At 30.3% G+C, this 14,534-nt stretch overlaps 2 protein-coding genes across 2 annotated transcripts; one reads left to right on the forward strand and one right to left on the reverse strand.

Annotated features, from left to right (window-relative positions):
* Window positions 1-516: 516 nt before the first annotated feature.
* Window positions 517-2,288, forward strand: LOC114189801 (E3 ubiquitin-protein ligase PUB23-like). The gene has a single exon (XM_028078499.1). It carries the CDS (start codon window positions 570-572, stop codon window positions 1,803-1,805), a length of 1,236 nt encoding a protein of 411 aa, XP_027934300.1. The 5' UTR covers window positions 517-569; the 3' UTR covers window positions 1,806-2,288.
* Window positions 2,289-9,190: 6,902 nt separating this feature from the next.
* Window positions 9,191-10,380, reverse strand: LOC114189471 (dof zinc finger protein DOF3.5-like). Its single transcript, XM_028078034.1, has one exon. The coding sequence runs from the start codon at window positions 10,136-10,138 to the stop codon at window positions 9,218-9,220; it is 921 nt and encodes a 306-aa protein (XP_027933835.1). The 5' UTR covers window positions 10,139-10,380; the 3' UTR covers window positions 9,191-9,217.
* Between the last annotated feature and the right edge of the window lie 4,154 nt (window positions 10,381-14,534).

Genomic DNA, 14,534 nt, shown 5'->3' on the forward strand with positions numbered 1-14,534 from the left:
TATGTTCAAACCAAATTTGATTATTTATACTAATAATCTATATCATCATCGTTTATGTATGCTATTAATTTATATTATTAGTAAAGGTAATTCCCCCTTTTGGTATACATTTTTTTAAACTTTTTTTTTCTAAATACAAATAATTATTCAAAAAAAAAACTTATCTATAAAAAAAACTATTTATTTTGTTTTTATTTTTTTTGTTTAATGGGACATTAAACCTTGAGTCAAATGGAGAGAAGACATAACGCAAAACCGCCAATAAAACGGCTGTAAATTTCCTTTTCTTAAATGCTTTAGGAGGTAGGACAACGTTAACATAAAAGCTTACTTGGTTGCTTGCAACTTGAACCTGAACCTAGTCTTTCTTGAGTTGCTCAAGTTGACGTTGGTGTTGGTGCAACCGTTGAGTTGAGCCCCATCCCAGAGTAATTGGAAAAGTCAGAAGCTGGCACATTTTTCCGTGTTTGACTTTCCCCAATTTGAACGCTATAAATATCCACCACCTCCTCTCTCTCATCTTCAACAACACAACACAAAACCATTCATTCATTCAGATTCAATCGGAAATGGACGAAATCGACGTGCCTCCCTTCTTCCTCTGCCCCATCTCCCTCGAACTCATGAAGGACCCCGTAACAGTCTCCACCGGAATCACCTACGACCGCCACAGCATCGAGAAATGGCTCTTCGCCTCCAACAACGACACGTGTCCCGTCACCAAGCAGCCTCTCCTCCCAGACCTCACTCCCAACCACACCCTCCGCCGTCTAATCCAGGCCTGGTGCACCGTCAACGCCTCCCACGGCATCCAACGAATCCCAACGCCCAAGCCCCCCGTCGACAAAACCATCATCCAAAACCTCCTCAAAGACGCTTCCGGCTCCCCCAACCTCCAGCTCCAGTGCCTCCGCACCCTCAAATCCATCGCTTCCGAGTCCCAAACCAACAAACGCTCCATCGAATCCGCAGGCGCGGTTAAATTCCTAGCTTCGGTTATAACCAACACTGTAAACTCCTGTTTAGACGATGACGTGGAGCTGGAGTTGAAAGCAAGCGTCGCGGATGAAGCATTGAGCTTGTTACACAACCTTCACTTATCCCAACCGGGTTTGAAGACTCTACTCAGTCACCCCGAGTTTGTAAACTCGCTAACCAAGGTTATGCAGAGAGGTATCTACGAGTCACGCGCTTACGCTGTTTTTCTACTGAAGTCGTTGTCAGAAGTGGCGGAACCTGTGCAGTTGAACAACCTGAAACCGGAACTGTTTGTCGAACTGGTTCAAGTCCTGAAGGACCAGATTTCGCAGAAGGGTTCCAAGGCCACGCTTCAGACGCTGATTCAGGTGTGTCCGTGGGGGAGGAACAGGGTGAAAGCGGTGGAGGCCGGGGCGGTGCCGGTCATCGTGGAGCTTCTTCTTGAATACAGGGAGAGGAAGCCCTGCGAGATGATGCTGGTTGTGTTGGAGATTCTGTGTCAGAGCGCGGACGGGCGCGCGGAGTTGCTGGCGCACGCGGCGGGGGTGGCGATCGTGGCCAAGAAGATTCTGAGGGTGTCGACGATGGCCAACGACAGGGCGGCGAAGATTCTGTTGGCCGTGTGTAGATTCTCGGCGACGCCCGGCGTGTTGCAGGACATGGTGCAGCTAGGGGTGGTTGCGAAGCTCTGCTTGGTGCTGCAGGTTGATAGTGGGAACAAGGCGAAGGAAAAAGCCAGGGAGATTCTCAAACTGCACGCTAAAGCATGGAAGAACTCACCTTGCATACCTGGGCACTTGCTTGCTTCGTATCCAACCAGTGCCTGAATTCAAGAAACGAATCATATACCAAGTTTCTTTTCTTTCACCGCTGATCAATCATATCATTCAAACAGTGTATCCATTGGTTTGAGATCAGAACAAGTCACACGACAAAGTTGTTTGATATCAGATCAAGTGAAAACCAGGCTCATGATTTATCCACCACAAACACAAGCCCCTTCAAGTCATTTCTGCATTATCTCATTTCAAAACGTGTTCAAAGACTGATCCTTTCTGCGATACCGGTGAAAGAAAACTGAAATGAAATCACAGTTTTGAGTTTTCCATTCCCTGCCTTCGGTCGATTCTTGTTTCTTGATTTTGGTGTCGTTTTTCGTTTTTTCGTGTACAGAATTGTTTGGAAACAAAGGATAGGTGTGGGCGTCAAATGTTGCCCGGAAGAAATTTAGAATTTATTTGAATTTCATTTAGTTGAAAATACTGAGACAGACTATTTCATCGTACTGATATATTTGTGATCTTCTTTTCCCTCCCTTTATCGTCCTCGGTTGTTTTTTAACATTTTGTGAGTATAGTTTTTTAACTTGGTTGTTTTAGAATTCTAAATTGGTATTTATGTATCTTTTTTCTCAAATATGTATACTTTTTAAATAGTATTTTAAAGTATACTGATGATTTTTTTTAAAGGCCAATTAGCAATATAATTTAGGTTGAATTTAATTTGCAATGAAAATAACTATTTTATAATTTTGTTTTATGAAACACTAATTAAAAATCGTATTGATTGTTTTATTTATAAGACTTTATTGTAATGTTTTATAGTATTAATTATATCAATTTTAGAGTAGAATGTTTATAATTCAAAGATAAACCTTGTAAAAGTAATAAATTAGAAGAGATGAGAATATTAAAAAGTAAGGTAAGGTAATTTTTCTTAATGTTAATTTAAAATAAGCTTATCACTATCAACTGAGTTAATCATAATAAATTAATTAAATATTATGAATAAGAACGACAAATTCGTATTATCTTATCAAGGTTGCATAAAAAGATCAAATGGAGGTTTATAGATTAATACAAACCAAAAAGTCTTATTGACTAAAAATAAATAAAAGGTTCTTATTTGAATAATGAAAATTGATAATCATGACAGAGGACATTATTATACCTTGCAATAAAAAAAATAAAAGTTTACTTTTGATTTTATTGTAATTTGCTACCTCTTTCTAATGCGATGGATGTGAATCCATTACAGATCATCAACGTGATTCCACCAAAAAATAAGCTCACAGTTCCGTTATTTATTTTTTCCACGTTTTGGATGCAACTACTTTGAAAACCAAAGACAAATATTTGAATAAGGAAGTGTTTTTCAAATAATTTTTTTTATATATTAAAATGTAAATTTTCTATTATTTATAATATATGTATTACATTTTCTGATACCAAAAATACCAATTGCTATTAATAAAATTGAAAATATAATAATACTTTAAGGCAATCGAAGATGTCAATTAGAGTGTCTTTGGAGTCACAAATATAGCTTATGAGAGAGAAATTAATTGAGTATCATTACACCGATTTAAATACTATAACACATTTTTATTTTTACATATTAATTACATTTCATAATTACATACAAATTAATAGTATGTTATTAAGTCATAAATGAGTATCGTTAATTTCATTACTAATTCAAACAAATATTAAAATTTTTAATCACTCTTCTTAAAAACTGATCCAAATGGGTTGGTGTATGTTTAGATATAAAATTAAAAGTGTTTTAAAAAGTTTCATATCAATAAACTATACTTTTAATAAAGAAGTTTTCAAAAGCACTTTTACTTTAACTTATATCCGATAGAAGATTAAAGTAAACTCATTCATGATCCTCCCACTGACTTTTTTTTTATTTATTTTTTTCATTGAAGATGATCGGATCTTACTTAAAGATAAATAAATTCCTACCAGTGAGCTAAAGTATCCATCAAACACATATTTTTCAACTATGTTAACTATTTTTTTTTAATTACACAAGGTTTATTCAAAGGCAATATAATGGATAATTCAGCAGATTCAAATTCCGGAAAAAAAGAAAAGTAAAACGAAGGTAACATCTGAAATCACAAGAAACTGAAATTATTCCAAATATCGGTGACCATTGGATAACATATTAATAAAAACCCTAGAGAGCCACAAAAAATTATTCGAATGATGCGACATACTAGTTGACTCTTCCATAAGTTAATACTTTACTTGTAACTTATTTCACACAATAACTATTCTTAAATTTTGCGAAAAGTCTAACTTATTTTTTTAAAGCTTTACATATATTATCATGTTTTGAAGTTTTTGGAATGAAAAGTAACGTAAGTTTAGAATAATAAGAAAATTAAGTCACCTATATATATATGCACATGGACCATGATCCTTTAATATGGTTTCTACCCTTAATTTGAAATGAAATCTTACCCTAGATTTTTTTTTCCATTTTGGTATGCGTGGAATACCTAGTTTCTGTATCGGAATGGGGAAAAAAAGTACACCCTAGAGGGAAAATAGAAAGTGTCAAAATCTGTGAATGGTAGTTGAACTTGAAGATGAAATCGTTGTATCTAGGGCACATATATTTTACTATATGTGAATGCCCTTTAATGGAGGACAGGTCCAACTTTATGGCTCCAACTACAAAAGTGAAAACAAAGTAGAATTCTTAAACAAAATAATGATTCCTTTGATTGCGGTTTAAACTTGATGAATTAGTCATTCTCATTTGCCCTATATATAGATTTTTTTATTTGTTGTATTTGACCTCACAAAACACACACATGTAAGTGTAATTATGATGTCTGTGCAAGTGATGTATATAAATAGCTTAATTTATGCACTATAAAGCAAAAAATACTTTTTTTTCTAATAATAATGGGAACGTGTCATTATTGGGAATGATTATAAGTTTGAGACTTGTTTAGAAAAAAATTGCAAAGATTTGTTCTGCTTGAAATTTTCACGGGATCTTGGTAATGTACAAAATTCTTGAATGAACGAAAAATTCAACACCTATAGAGCCCTTAGTTTAATTCTTCTTCTAAATGAATGTGTCTACATATTTTTCTTACACCTCATTTGAACTCACACTTGAAGAAAAGAAATATACTCATGTCTAGGACGTAAATGCCAACAATCATGTTTTTAAGGTTTTAGTCTCGAAGATGGATATTGTGGAAGCTTTGATGTAAAAGTCCTTGTTATTTTATCGAAAAATTCGTTTTGGTTGAATTTGCGATTGTTAATTTTTTGTTGAGTGTGGACCTTTATCCTTTCTTGTGTCTGTTGTTGTATTTTATTAGCATCTTCTTCTTTTTTCTTTTCCTTTTCTTTTTTTTTGTATAAGGGTTGGGGCAACCCTATTGTCCCCTTTTTTAATTCATATTTTTTATTGCTGATAAAAAAAATATAAATTCCTCAAAGTTGTAGATTTTGAGTGGCATAATATATAAAACGATACTTCTACGTACCAACATACACTTATATTTTTATAAATATATAGATAGAAAAAGAAAAGAAAGAATGAGATGATACTATATATAAGAAAACATATTTGAAAATAGCCAAACTTGGTTATTTGTTAATAAAGGTAATATTAGTGCTTAGAGAACAATTCATATAAAAATATTATCTATTTTATTTATATTTGTTGTTCTTGAAAAATCTTTTCCAACACAATGTTTTTTAGATACAAAAGGAATAAATATGTAATTGTCAAGGTGAATTTGAAAAAGTCTCCTACTTGATATGATGGATTCTTTTGGATACTAGATATATCATGTTTTTTTAGTGCATGGATTATGGGATGCTTAATATAATTTACAATTTCAATTTCAGTTATCGGTAGTTTAACTTGAAGTTCAATCAACCAAAAGGATTTAAACAAAGTAGCTTATTAGTTTAATTCTTATGTTTAATATCCAACTCCGAAGTTCAAGCCAACAACTTCATTTCAATTTTTAATAATTGTAGAAGGTGAATTTTGTTGAACGTTTCTCGTACACATCGAAGAAATATAACAGCTTTCTTTGTTAAGGAAATGTTCAATTTTTCGTCGCATTTCACAATTATATGTTTATATCAAACATATCAAGAGCATTCTTAAAGTTGATCCACACAAATAAACTTTTTGAAAAGGTGAAATGTCTAACCAACAATGTCTAAGAAGCTTTGTTTATGTTCTGGAAGCTGAGAATTGCACATGGAAATTCACCAAAATTCACACTTCATTGAGATTTGCGAGTTGTTATAGACTTTACGCATATCCAATATGTTTATCACGTCTATGTAACTCGTATGCAGAATTCTTTAATGCATCTATTTAAACAATAATTTTGTCAATTTAGATTTATAGAAGATATATTGTTCTATTAAATAAAAGCACTACCACGGGCTTAAAATTCAATCTACCGAGAGATCTTAAATTAAATAAAGGCTTATTATGTTTTGGTATCTTGATATTAAGATTAATATTATTTTGGTCTCACAAATTCAAACGATTATGATTTACTAATCCCCAAAATTACTATTTAGAGATTAAAGTGTTTAAAAAACGTTTTAGTTTCCCATTTAGGGACCACTTTTTTTTTTAATGTTAATAAATAAAATATTTTTTTAAAACTTCAGAAACCTTATATATAATTAAACTGATCTTTATATCATATGAATTAAAAGAAAGGGCCTTTGGGACTTTAGAATTGAAAAATAAAGTGGATATTTTCAAAATTATAACCCTTTTGCTTTTCGATAGTCCTAACGTAAAAAAAAAAACACTTCAAGAAAATTTTTAAATAATAATTAATTTTAATAATAAAAATTTATTAATCACTATAATAACCAATTTAGATACCAATTTATAAAATAAAAAATTATTAATTATTAAAATAGTCATTATTGAAAAAAGTAAAATTGATCACTAATTAATTAGAGACTAATTTATATATTAATTCTTTTGGTAGCTAAAATCTGGATAACTAATGTTTAGTGACCAATTTATTTGATAGTCAAGACCTTGGTAGTTAAATTTTAGAGATCAATTTAGAGATCAATTTTAATTTTTTATTTATAATAGTAATTATTTTAGCAACTAATAATTTTTATTTTGTAAATTGGTATCTAAATTGGTCACTACAATGACTAACAAATTTTATTCACTAAAACTAGTTGTTAATGGAGGATTTTCTTGTAGTGATATGAATCAAAAGTTGCATTGTTCTCGTTATTTTTTTATCAATAAAGGATGGAATTAAATTAAAGAGAACACTTAAGGGGTGTTCTAACCTTTATACAAAACAATCATGAACAGAAGGATGCTATGGCTTAGTTTCACGTTCCAACAAACAGAATTTTTAGTCAGAACCGAACTTACACGTAACAACTTTGTAATTGACACTTAAGGGGTGTTCTCGTAATTGATCTAAATCATTTGAATGTTGGTGCTTCCAAATCATTAGTCTAAATTTTAGCCTACATTTTTTATGGTTTAACTCACAATTATGTGTTGTTGCCTAAAACAAAAGTTGTAGTATTAAAGATCTTGTATCGACTATTATAACCGTCAAACTATGGTTTATACAATTTGATAAAATTTATCTCGTACAATGATTTCATTAGATTAAATTAGATTTAATCTTTTTAAGAAAAAAACTATAACTATTGTACAATAGAGTAAATATCTATTATTAATGGTAAGATTAATTACAACATATTCCGAATCAGTAATTTTGTGGAGCATGTTGTAAAATTAACGTTCATACAGAAAGCAACAGCTTGCACACGGTAAGGCCACCCGGCGGCGCCACCACCACTTCTCCACGACCATTTTAGGGCATCAACAAAAGTTAGCACTCTCATAATCAAAAGGAATGAGATATGAGAAAGGATCAAACCCTAAAAACGGAAAAACGACGATTGTTGAAGAAAATCTACAGTGAAATGTCGCAAATATGGTCCATGGAAGAATGGATCTTATGAATCGTGTAAATAAATTATTCATTATTTTTTTTATCAAATCGAAGTCGATTGTGGGGCCCACTTTATTGGATCATGGGCTTTTCTGGGATCGTGTGATTTGCACACAGTTTAAGGTCGGTGTACCCTATGGTCAAAATATTCAAGCTTTGAATATTTCTTATATACAACAAAAATAAAGGAAAAAACATAGTGGTTAAGTGTGTGGTTCATGAATTTCCCAATGAACCATGTTATCTCACCACAAAAATATGTCCAATTTGCCAATTTGTGCTCATTTAATGATGAAAGTCAAATTAAACACACACACACACACAAACATGGAAAAAAAAATCTATATTTAGGCATAATTTTTTGACCTAATTATGGGGAATGAGTGGCTCATGTTGAACTAGGTTAGGCCCAATCAGTTTATTCCGGTGATTTGGAGTTAATTGTGAACTGCATTAATTATTATATATGCCCTAGTGCTGACTTAGTACTTGTCAAAGTTGGTGATTCAATTCAACACAAGTTGTTGTTTAAACCCTAAAATGCTTTCGAGTAAAACCACGTTGGTCGACAACCAAGTTGTGAGTCAAAACTTAAAGTTCAAAACAGCAAAATTTTAAGGTTCAATTCAAGTGAATATACCTAATTAATTGGAGATACTTCTACCTAATGCAATTCATTATAAAACAAAATTGGAACCCTAAAGGGATCGATGTAGTTTATAGAAAGCACTTTGAGATGGATGGTGAATTATGTGAGTTACGAGAATGTTAAAGTTCCTAAGGGATTGTTTTCTTTATTACAAATGTAGTAGCAACCATTGCAAAGAATAAGAGAAAAAAAGTCTATGGTAATGAATTATCAGGATCAAATCTTTTACTTATCAATAAATAAAAATTAAAATTGATGTAAAATTTAATGTAATTTTTTTACAAAATACTGTGTTGTTTGTGATTATTAAATAATGACAATAATAGAAAATAATTCTACTTCATATATCAAATGCCATATTGACTTCACTTTATGAAAACTCTCATAAATAAGAGTATTTGTAAGATAATTTAAATTTATAAAAAAAATTCACTTGGTTTTATCTTTTTATTTATTTAAAAAAAATTAAAAGGTGGGCACAACAGTATCACTTTTTTTTCTCTTTTTGAACAGTATGACTCTGCCATGCAAGTTATGGAACATGAATTGTTTCTTCCGAGAAACTGTAACAGGAAGAAGAATTCAATTTTCTGACAACCAAATTGAAAACCACAAAACTGAACAACCAGATTGACGTCATCACAGAGGAGTGAGAGTTCATCAGTATATAAATTTAGTGTATATGTAGTGTTATGTTTAGACTAAATAGAGACTTAATTTGTGTTTACATTTATAGATTTTATTAAACATAACAAGCAAGCAATGAAAAATGAACAGAATAATTTTTCTTAAACATCTCAAGGCAAATCAAAGGGGCTCCAATTACCTATTAACAAGTCTGCATCATGAACTTCAGGTCCAAGAACTGGTTGCGTGGCTTCAAATGTCATCATCTCAGAATTTGACCACATCATATGATGATGATGATGATGATCATGTGAGGCTTCCACTTCACCCGGTAATGGTGGCAGCTCAAAATTCACAGCACCACCATGACTACTACACTGCTCAATCCCTTGTTTTTGAATAGTCTGCATAGTGTTGAACTCACCATAGCATATTTGGCCACAATTATTAGCCTCAGCAGAATGTGTGGATGGTTGTTCTGGAAGATTCAAACACCCAGTAACATCTGTGTTTGATAGCCTTGAATTATTCTCAAGAGAAGGATCAAAAGCTGTTGGAACTTGATCTGGGTTACTCCTGCTCTCAATCCCAGATTCAGAGCTGGGTTTTTGGTTGAGGAAATTTGCATAAACCAGTGCAAGATCAATATTTGGACCATCACTGAGCACTGAGGAGGAACCAGAAGCTGCAGAAGTTCTTATTCTGGGATCATAAGAATGCTCAACAGGGTTGTTGTTGTTGTTATTATGATCTGTGGCATTGGCAGAAGGTGGTGGTGATGATGAAGTTTTGAAAGTGAAACCATCAATGGATTGTCTCAACAAATTCTTGTTACCTCTTCTGTTCTTCCTGCAGCCACCACCAACAGGAACATTCCGCAGAGACCCTCCTTTGGTCCAGTATCTTCTGCAACCTTTGCAAAAGTACCTCGGTTGAGTTAAGCTGTAGTTATTGTAGTAGCAGAACTTGGTGTTGGAAGAACCACACCTTGGACAATTTGGTGATATCTCAACCTCACCCTTCAATCCACTCTCCATCGTCACAAAAACCTTGATGTTACTACTAAGGTTGTACTGTGGTCGCAGACACATAAAAAAAAACCTTGATATTACTGTCAAAATCACAACAAAAAACCTTGGTATTACTACTAAAGTTGTACTATGGTCGCAGACACATAAAAAAAACCCTTCATATTAGTCAAAATCATAATTGCAGACTTTTTCTGAAACCTTGTTTCATACAAAAACATGTATATATAGAAATTCAAGAGAAGGTGGTGATGGTAATTTGGTACAGAGAAGAGTTATATGAGGTTCTCAGTGAGGCTTGAACTCCCAAAGCACATTGAGAGTTGGGGTGAAGTTTGTTTTGATGCACATGATATGATGGATATTATGATCTTGGGAATGTGTATGCACCATGCATTCACATGAGGATGCATGGGGTAGGTAGGCCTGGTGGTGTAGCACAATCCCGTAGGATAGTAAAAAGTGTCGGTGGTGAGTACACGTGGCATGATGGGAGTGGTGGTGATGAGGGTGAGTGGGGAAGCAAAGGCATCGATAGCATGATTTCAGGTTTCTTTCGACAGCAGACAGAAACACATTTCCACAAAAGGGTAAGCATCCCAACCACTCACACTCGTTCAAAGCAGAAAGTAGAAGGAAAATGATATTTGAATTATTAAATTTTTGTAATTTTTTTTTTATAATATGAGATGTTAAGTGATTTTAAAATATTAAAAGTAAAAAAATAAAAAAATAAAAAATCACTTAAAAAATGATACGTAAGATTATAAAATAAACTTGTCAAAATGTAGTAATGAAAAAAATCATTTTTCAAAGTGAAAACTCACAATTTCACACCAATCCAAGAGTTGTGAAATGAAGAATTTACAACACAACTCCTTCATAAATCGTGCTTCGTGATGCTTAGGAATTGAGGCTGTGAATGAGTTACAAACTTTTTTTTCAATAGTGATGTTATTAGATTCCTTACATGAAGAATTATATTCTTGACTTTACATATTGTTAAGTACAATGAATTAGTTAGTTTATATTTAATTATGATATCTTTAATTTCTTTGTTTTAATTCTTTTTTGTGTTTCATTACAATTTAACTGTTCATATTCAATATTGGTTTATTGATTACAATTTAATTGTGATGTCTTTAATTACAATTTATTCATAATATTTTATTCCCACATTTCTATTGGGTCCGATTCAAATTCATTATTCATTTTTGTAAAAGCTTTTATTAATTTATTAATGTATTACATCTATTTCAATCGTGTAATATCAGAATTCGTGAAAGTAAATGGAGTAAAGAGAATTAATCACCGTATAGAAGTAATTTTTAATAATTCATGACATACTTAAAAAATGATTAAATATGTTTTTCTGTCCTTCAACTATAGTAAAAATTATAATTATTTTCTCTGAGAAATCTTGAATCAATCTAGTCCCTTATATTTAGAGAAGTATAGATTTAGTCCTTTAAACCATTTTTTTTAAGTTTATTTGACATTTTAAACACGTTTCTTAGCTAACATTGAAGCAAAATGTGTCAAACGGTGTAAAAAAATTAAAATACTATAATGAAATATGTTTAAAACGTCAAATAAACTTAATAAAATTTGGTTAGAAGAACTAAATCCACGCATTTATAAAGTTGAAAGACTAAATTTGCTCAAAATTTTTAAGAATGATTAATTCCAATATTCACTGAAAGTTGAAGGATAAAAAATATATTTTAACCCTTAATTTAATTTATAGATATGATTTTTCATTAAATTTATTATATAATTAAAATTAACAGTGTTTAATAAAATTCTATATAAATAAAACATAAAAGAAGAATAATATATATATATATATATATATAATACTTTCTATTTACTTAATAAAATAAAGGTTTAATTACTCATTTGGTGTCTGTTTTTGTCCAAAAATTTCAAGTTGGTCTTCCAATTTTTTTTGTTACAATTAGGTCCTAATTTGTTAAAATGAATGCAATTTGGTCATTATTTGTGAAAATTTGATGTAATTTGATCATTTTTGTTAAATTTCTTGAAAGGAATCAAGAATTTTTCATTAAAATTTGAGTTGTTAATAAATATAATTTGTTTTGTTAGTATAATTAATATAATCCTAGTATTAAATTTGATGAAAAATCATTGATTTGATTCAAAAAATTTCGAGACCAAATTTAGAATAAGAAAAGTTGAAGAACCGACTTAACATTTTTAACCTAACACATGGATCAAATGAATAATTAAACCTAAAATAAACAACTAATTTTTTTATTGTAATATTTTAATTTTTATCAACTACCTTACATAATTTTTTAATGTTATTTTAAATGAATAAATACATTTTATAGTATTAGAAAGTAAAATTTAAATTTAATTTATTAAATAATATATACTACTTTATAATATGAAAATATCAAAATTATTTTCATACAATAAAATAAGAATATTTTAGAGAATAATTAGTCAAAATATTTTTTTATTTAATTGTTATATGTTAATATATATATATATATATATATATATATATATATATATATATATATATATATTAATGTTCATTAAGTGAAGGTCTATTAGGATTGAGTGTAACATCTGCACATTCATTATGTGTATTTGTTCTTTGCTCTCTTTTGAATTGTATTTATGTTCATTGTTGATTCACTCTGTAAGTGAAGGTCTAGGTGCAATTGTGTAGAGACATTGCATCTAGGGTGAGTTCTTCATTTGTAGATTAAGCTCCTTAATTAGTCTTTAGGGTCTTGAATTATATAGATGTTCTTATAATTCTTGTAACTCTATTGATTTAGTAGAATCATCCTAAGCTCGGGTTGCCTAGGAGAAGATTGGACATAGATTCATTTTGAGTCAAACTAGTATAAAAATTGTTGTATTCTTTTGTTTCTTTCATCTACTATGCCTTCCTAATTTCCTAAATCAGACCATTAACTACAGATTTTGAAAACTGGTGATTGAGATTTTAAAAATTAAAGATAATGATCAAGATTCCCTTAAATTCATTGAAAAACTAAAATAACCAATTCATCCCTCTTGGTTGGGTTATATTAGACACATCCATTTTAACAATTTTTTTTTTTTTGGTAAAGCTCAATTTATGATAAAAGTAATATGATGAAAGAAGTAGAGAACCTGTAGGATTAGTATGACTATAAATAATAAACTTAAAATTGCAGAATTAGAAAATGGATATTATAATCTATAGCACCCAACTACAAAGAAAAATAATACAAAGATTACAAACAATTTTATTTAATATACCTTAAAAATAACCACAAGAAATAAATAAATAAATAAATACATATATATATATATATATATATATAAATAAATAAAAGATCATAATTATAAACCTTAAAATAGTGATGGTACTTGTGTTTTATACATAAATTATGTTCTCAACAATTTGGAGATCTAGCTGTGAGTTATGCAAAAAAAGGCACATGGAAGCTAAGTATATTACCATTTTCTGAACAAAGAATGTCTCTTTCAAGATGGAATGAATTTATAGTTGACTCTAATGTCTTGGATCATGGGCTTCTCGGATCATGGAACTCAAGATCTTCATCAATTTTCCCATAATACTATTTTTTATTTTTATTTTTAAAAATGTTAAATAATTTACTTGTTTTTGTTTATTTATTAAATTTTCCCACATATAAAGCGTATGACAAGAAATGTTTAGTCAGACAGTGAACAACAGCTTCCAAGAAGCATTTTCCACGTAAGAATGTAAAATTCTCAAATATATGTTGAAAATTTAGAAAATAATATTTTAATTACCACAACATATCATGATGTTTAAAGAGCATTTTATGACTTAAAATATAGAATTTCAAATGTCATATACTTAAATGAGATTATAAAATTTCAAATGATAAAGGGCTTAAAGGGGAAAAAAATTAGAGAGAAATTGGTGAGTTACTCCAGTGAGGATTTTACCTAAATGAACCAACAATTCAAATGAATAATTTTGCTTTTAACAATTTAGTGTTTCACATCTAAATTTCTTCAAACAAAAGTTGTTTGAAGAATGAAAATGAGTAGTTTCTCTATATATCTTATATTTTTAAAAATTTCATCGGTAGTCAAATTATTCGTTTACAAGTTACCAACTAAAAGTATATTTTAAAGATAAAATAAATAAAAATTTAGTCTTAAAATATAAGTCAGATTAAGTTGCTCTAAAAAATAATAGTACTAATAATCTTTCAAAAAACACCAAAGTATAAGTTGCCCTTCAAAATATAAGATTAAATATTTCTATAAAATAATATTACTTGCATAAATCTAAATACAGTCAAACTCTAATATAATTTTTCAGTTATTGATGATTTTCTCGTCACGATTTAAATTTTCATATTGTAACTCAATAAAAGGTATTATTTTGACTTAAAGATATTATTATCCAAATTGAAATGAACATTTAAAACTAAAA

This window comes from Vigna unguiculata, chromosome 7, assembly GCF_004118075.2.
Source record: "Vigna unguiculata cultivar IT97K-499-35 chromosome 7, ASM411807v1, whole genome shotgun sequence".
In the NCBI taxonomy this organism is placed as follows: Eukaryota; Viridiplantae; Streptophyta; class Magnoliopsida; order Fabales; family Fabaceae; genus Vigna; species Vigna unguiculata.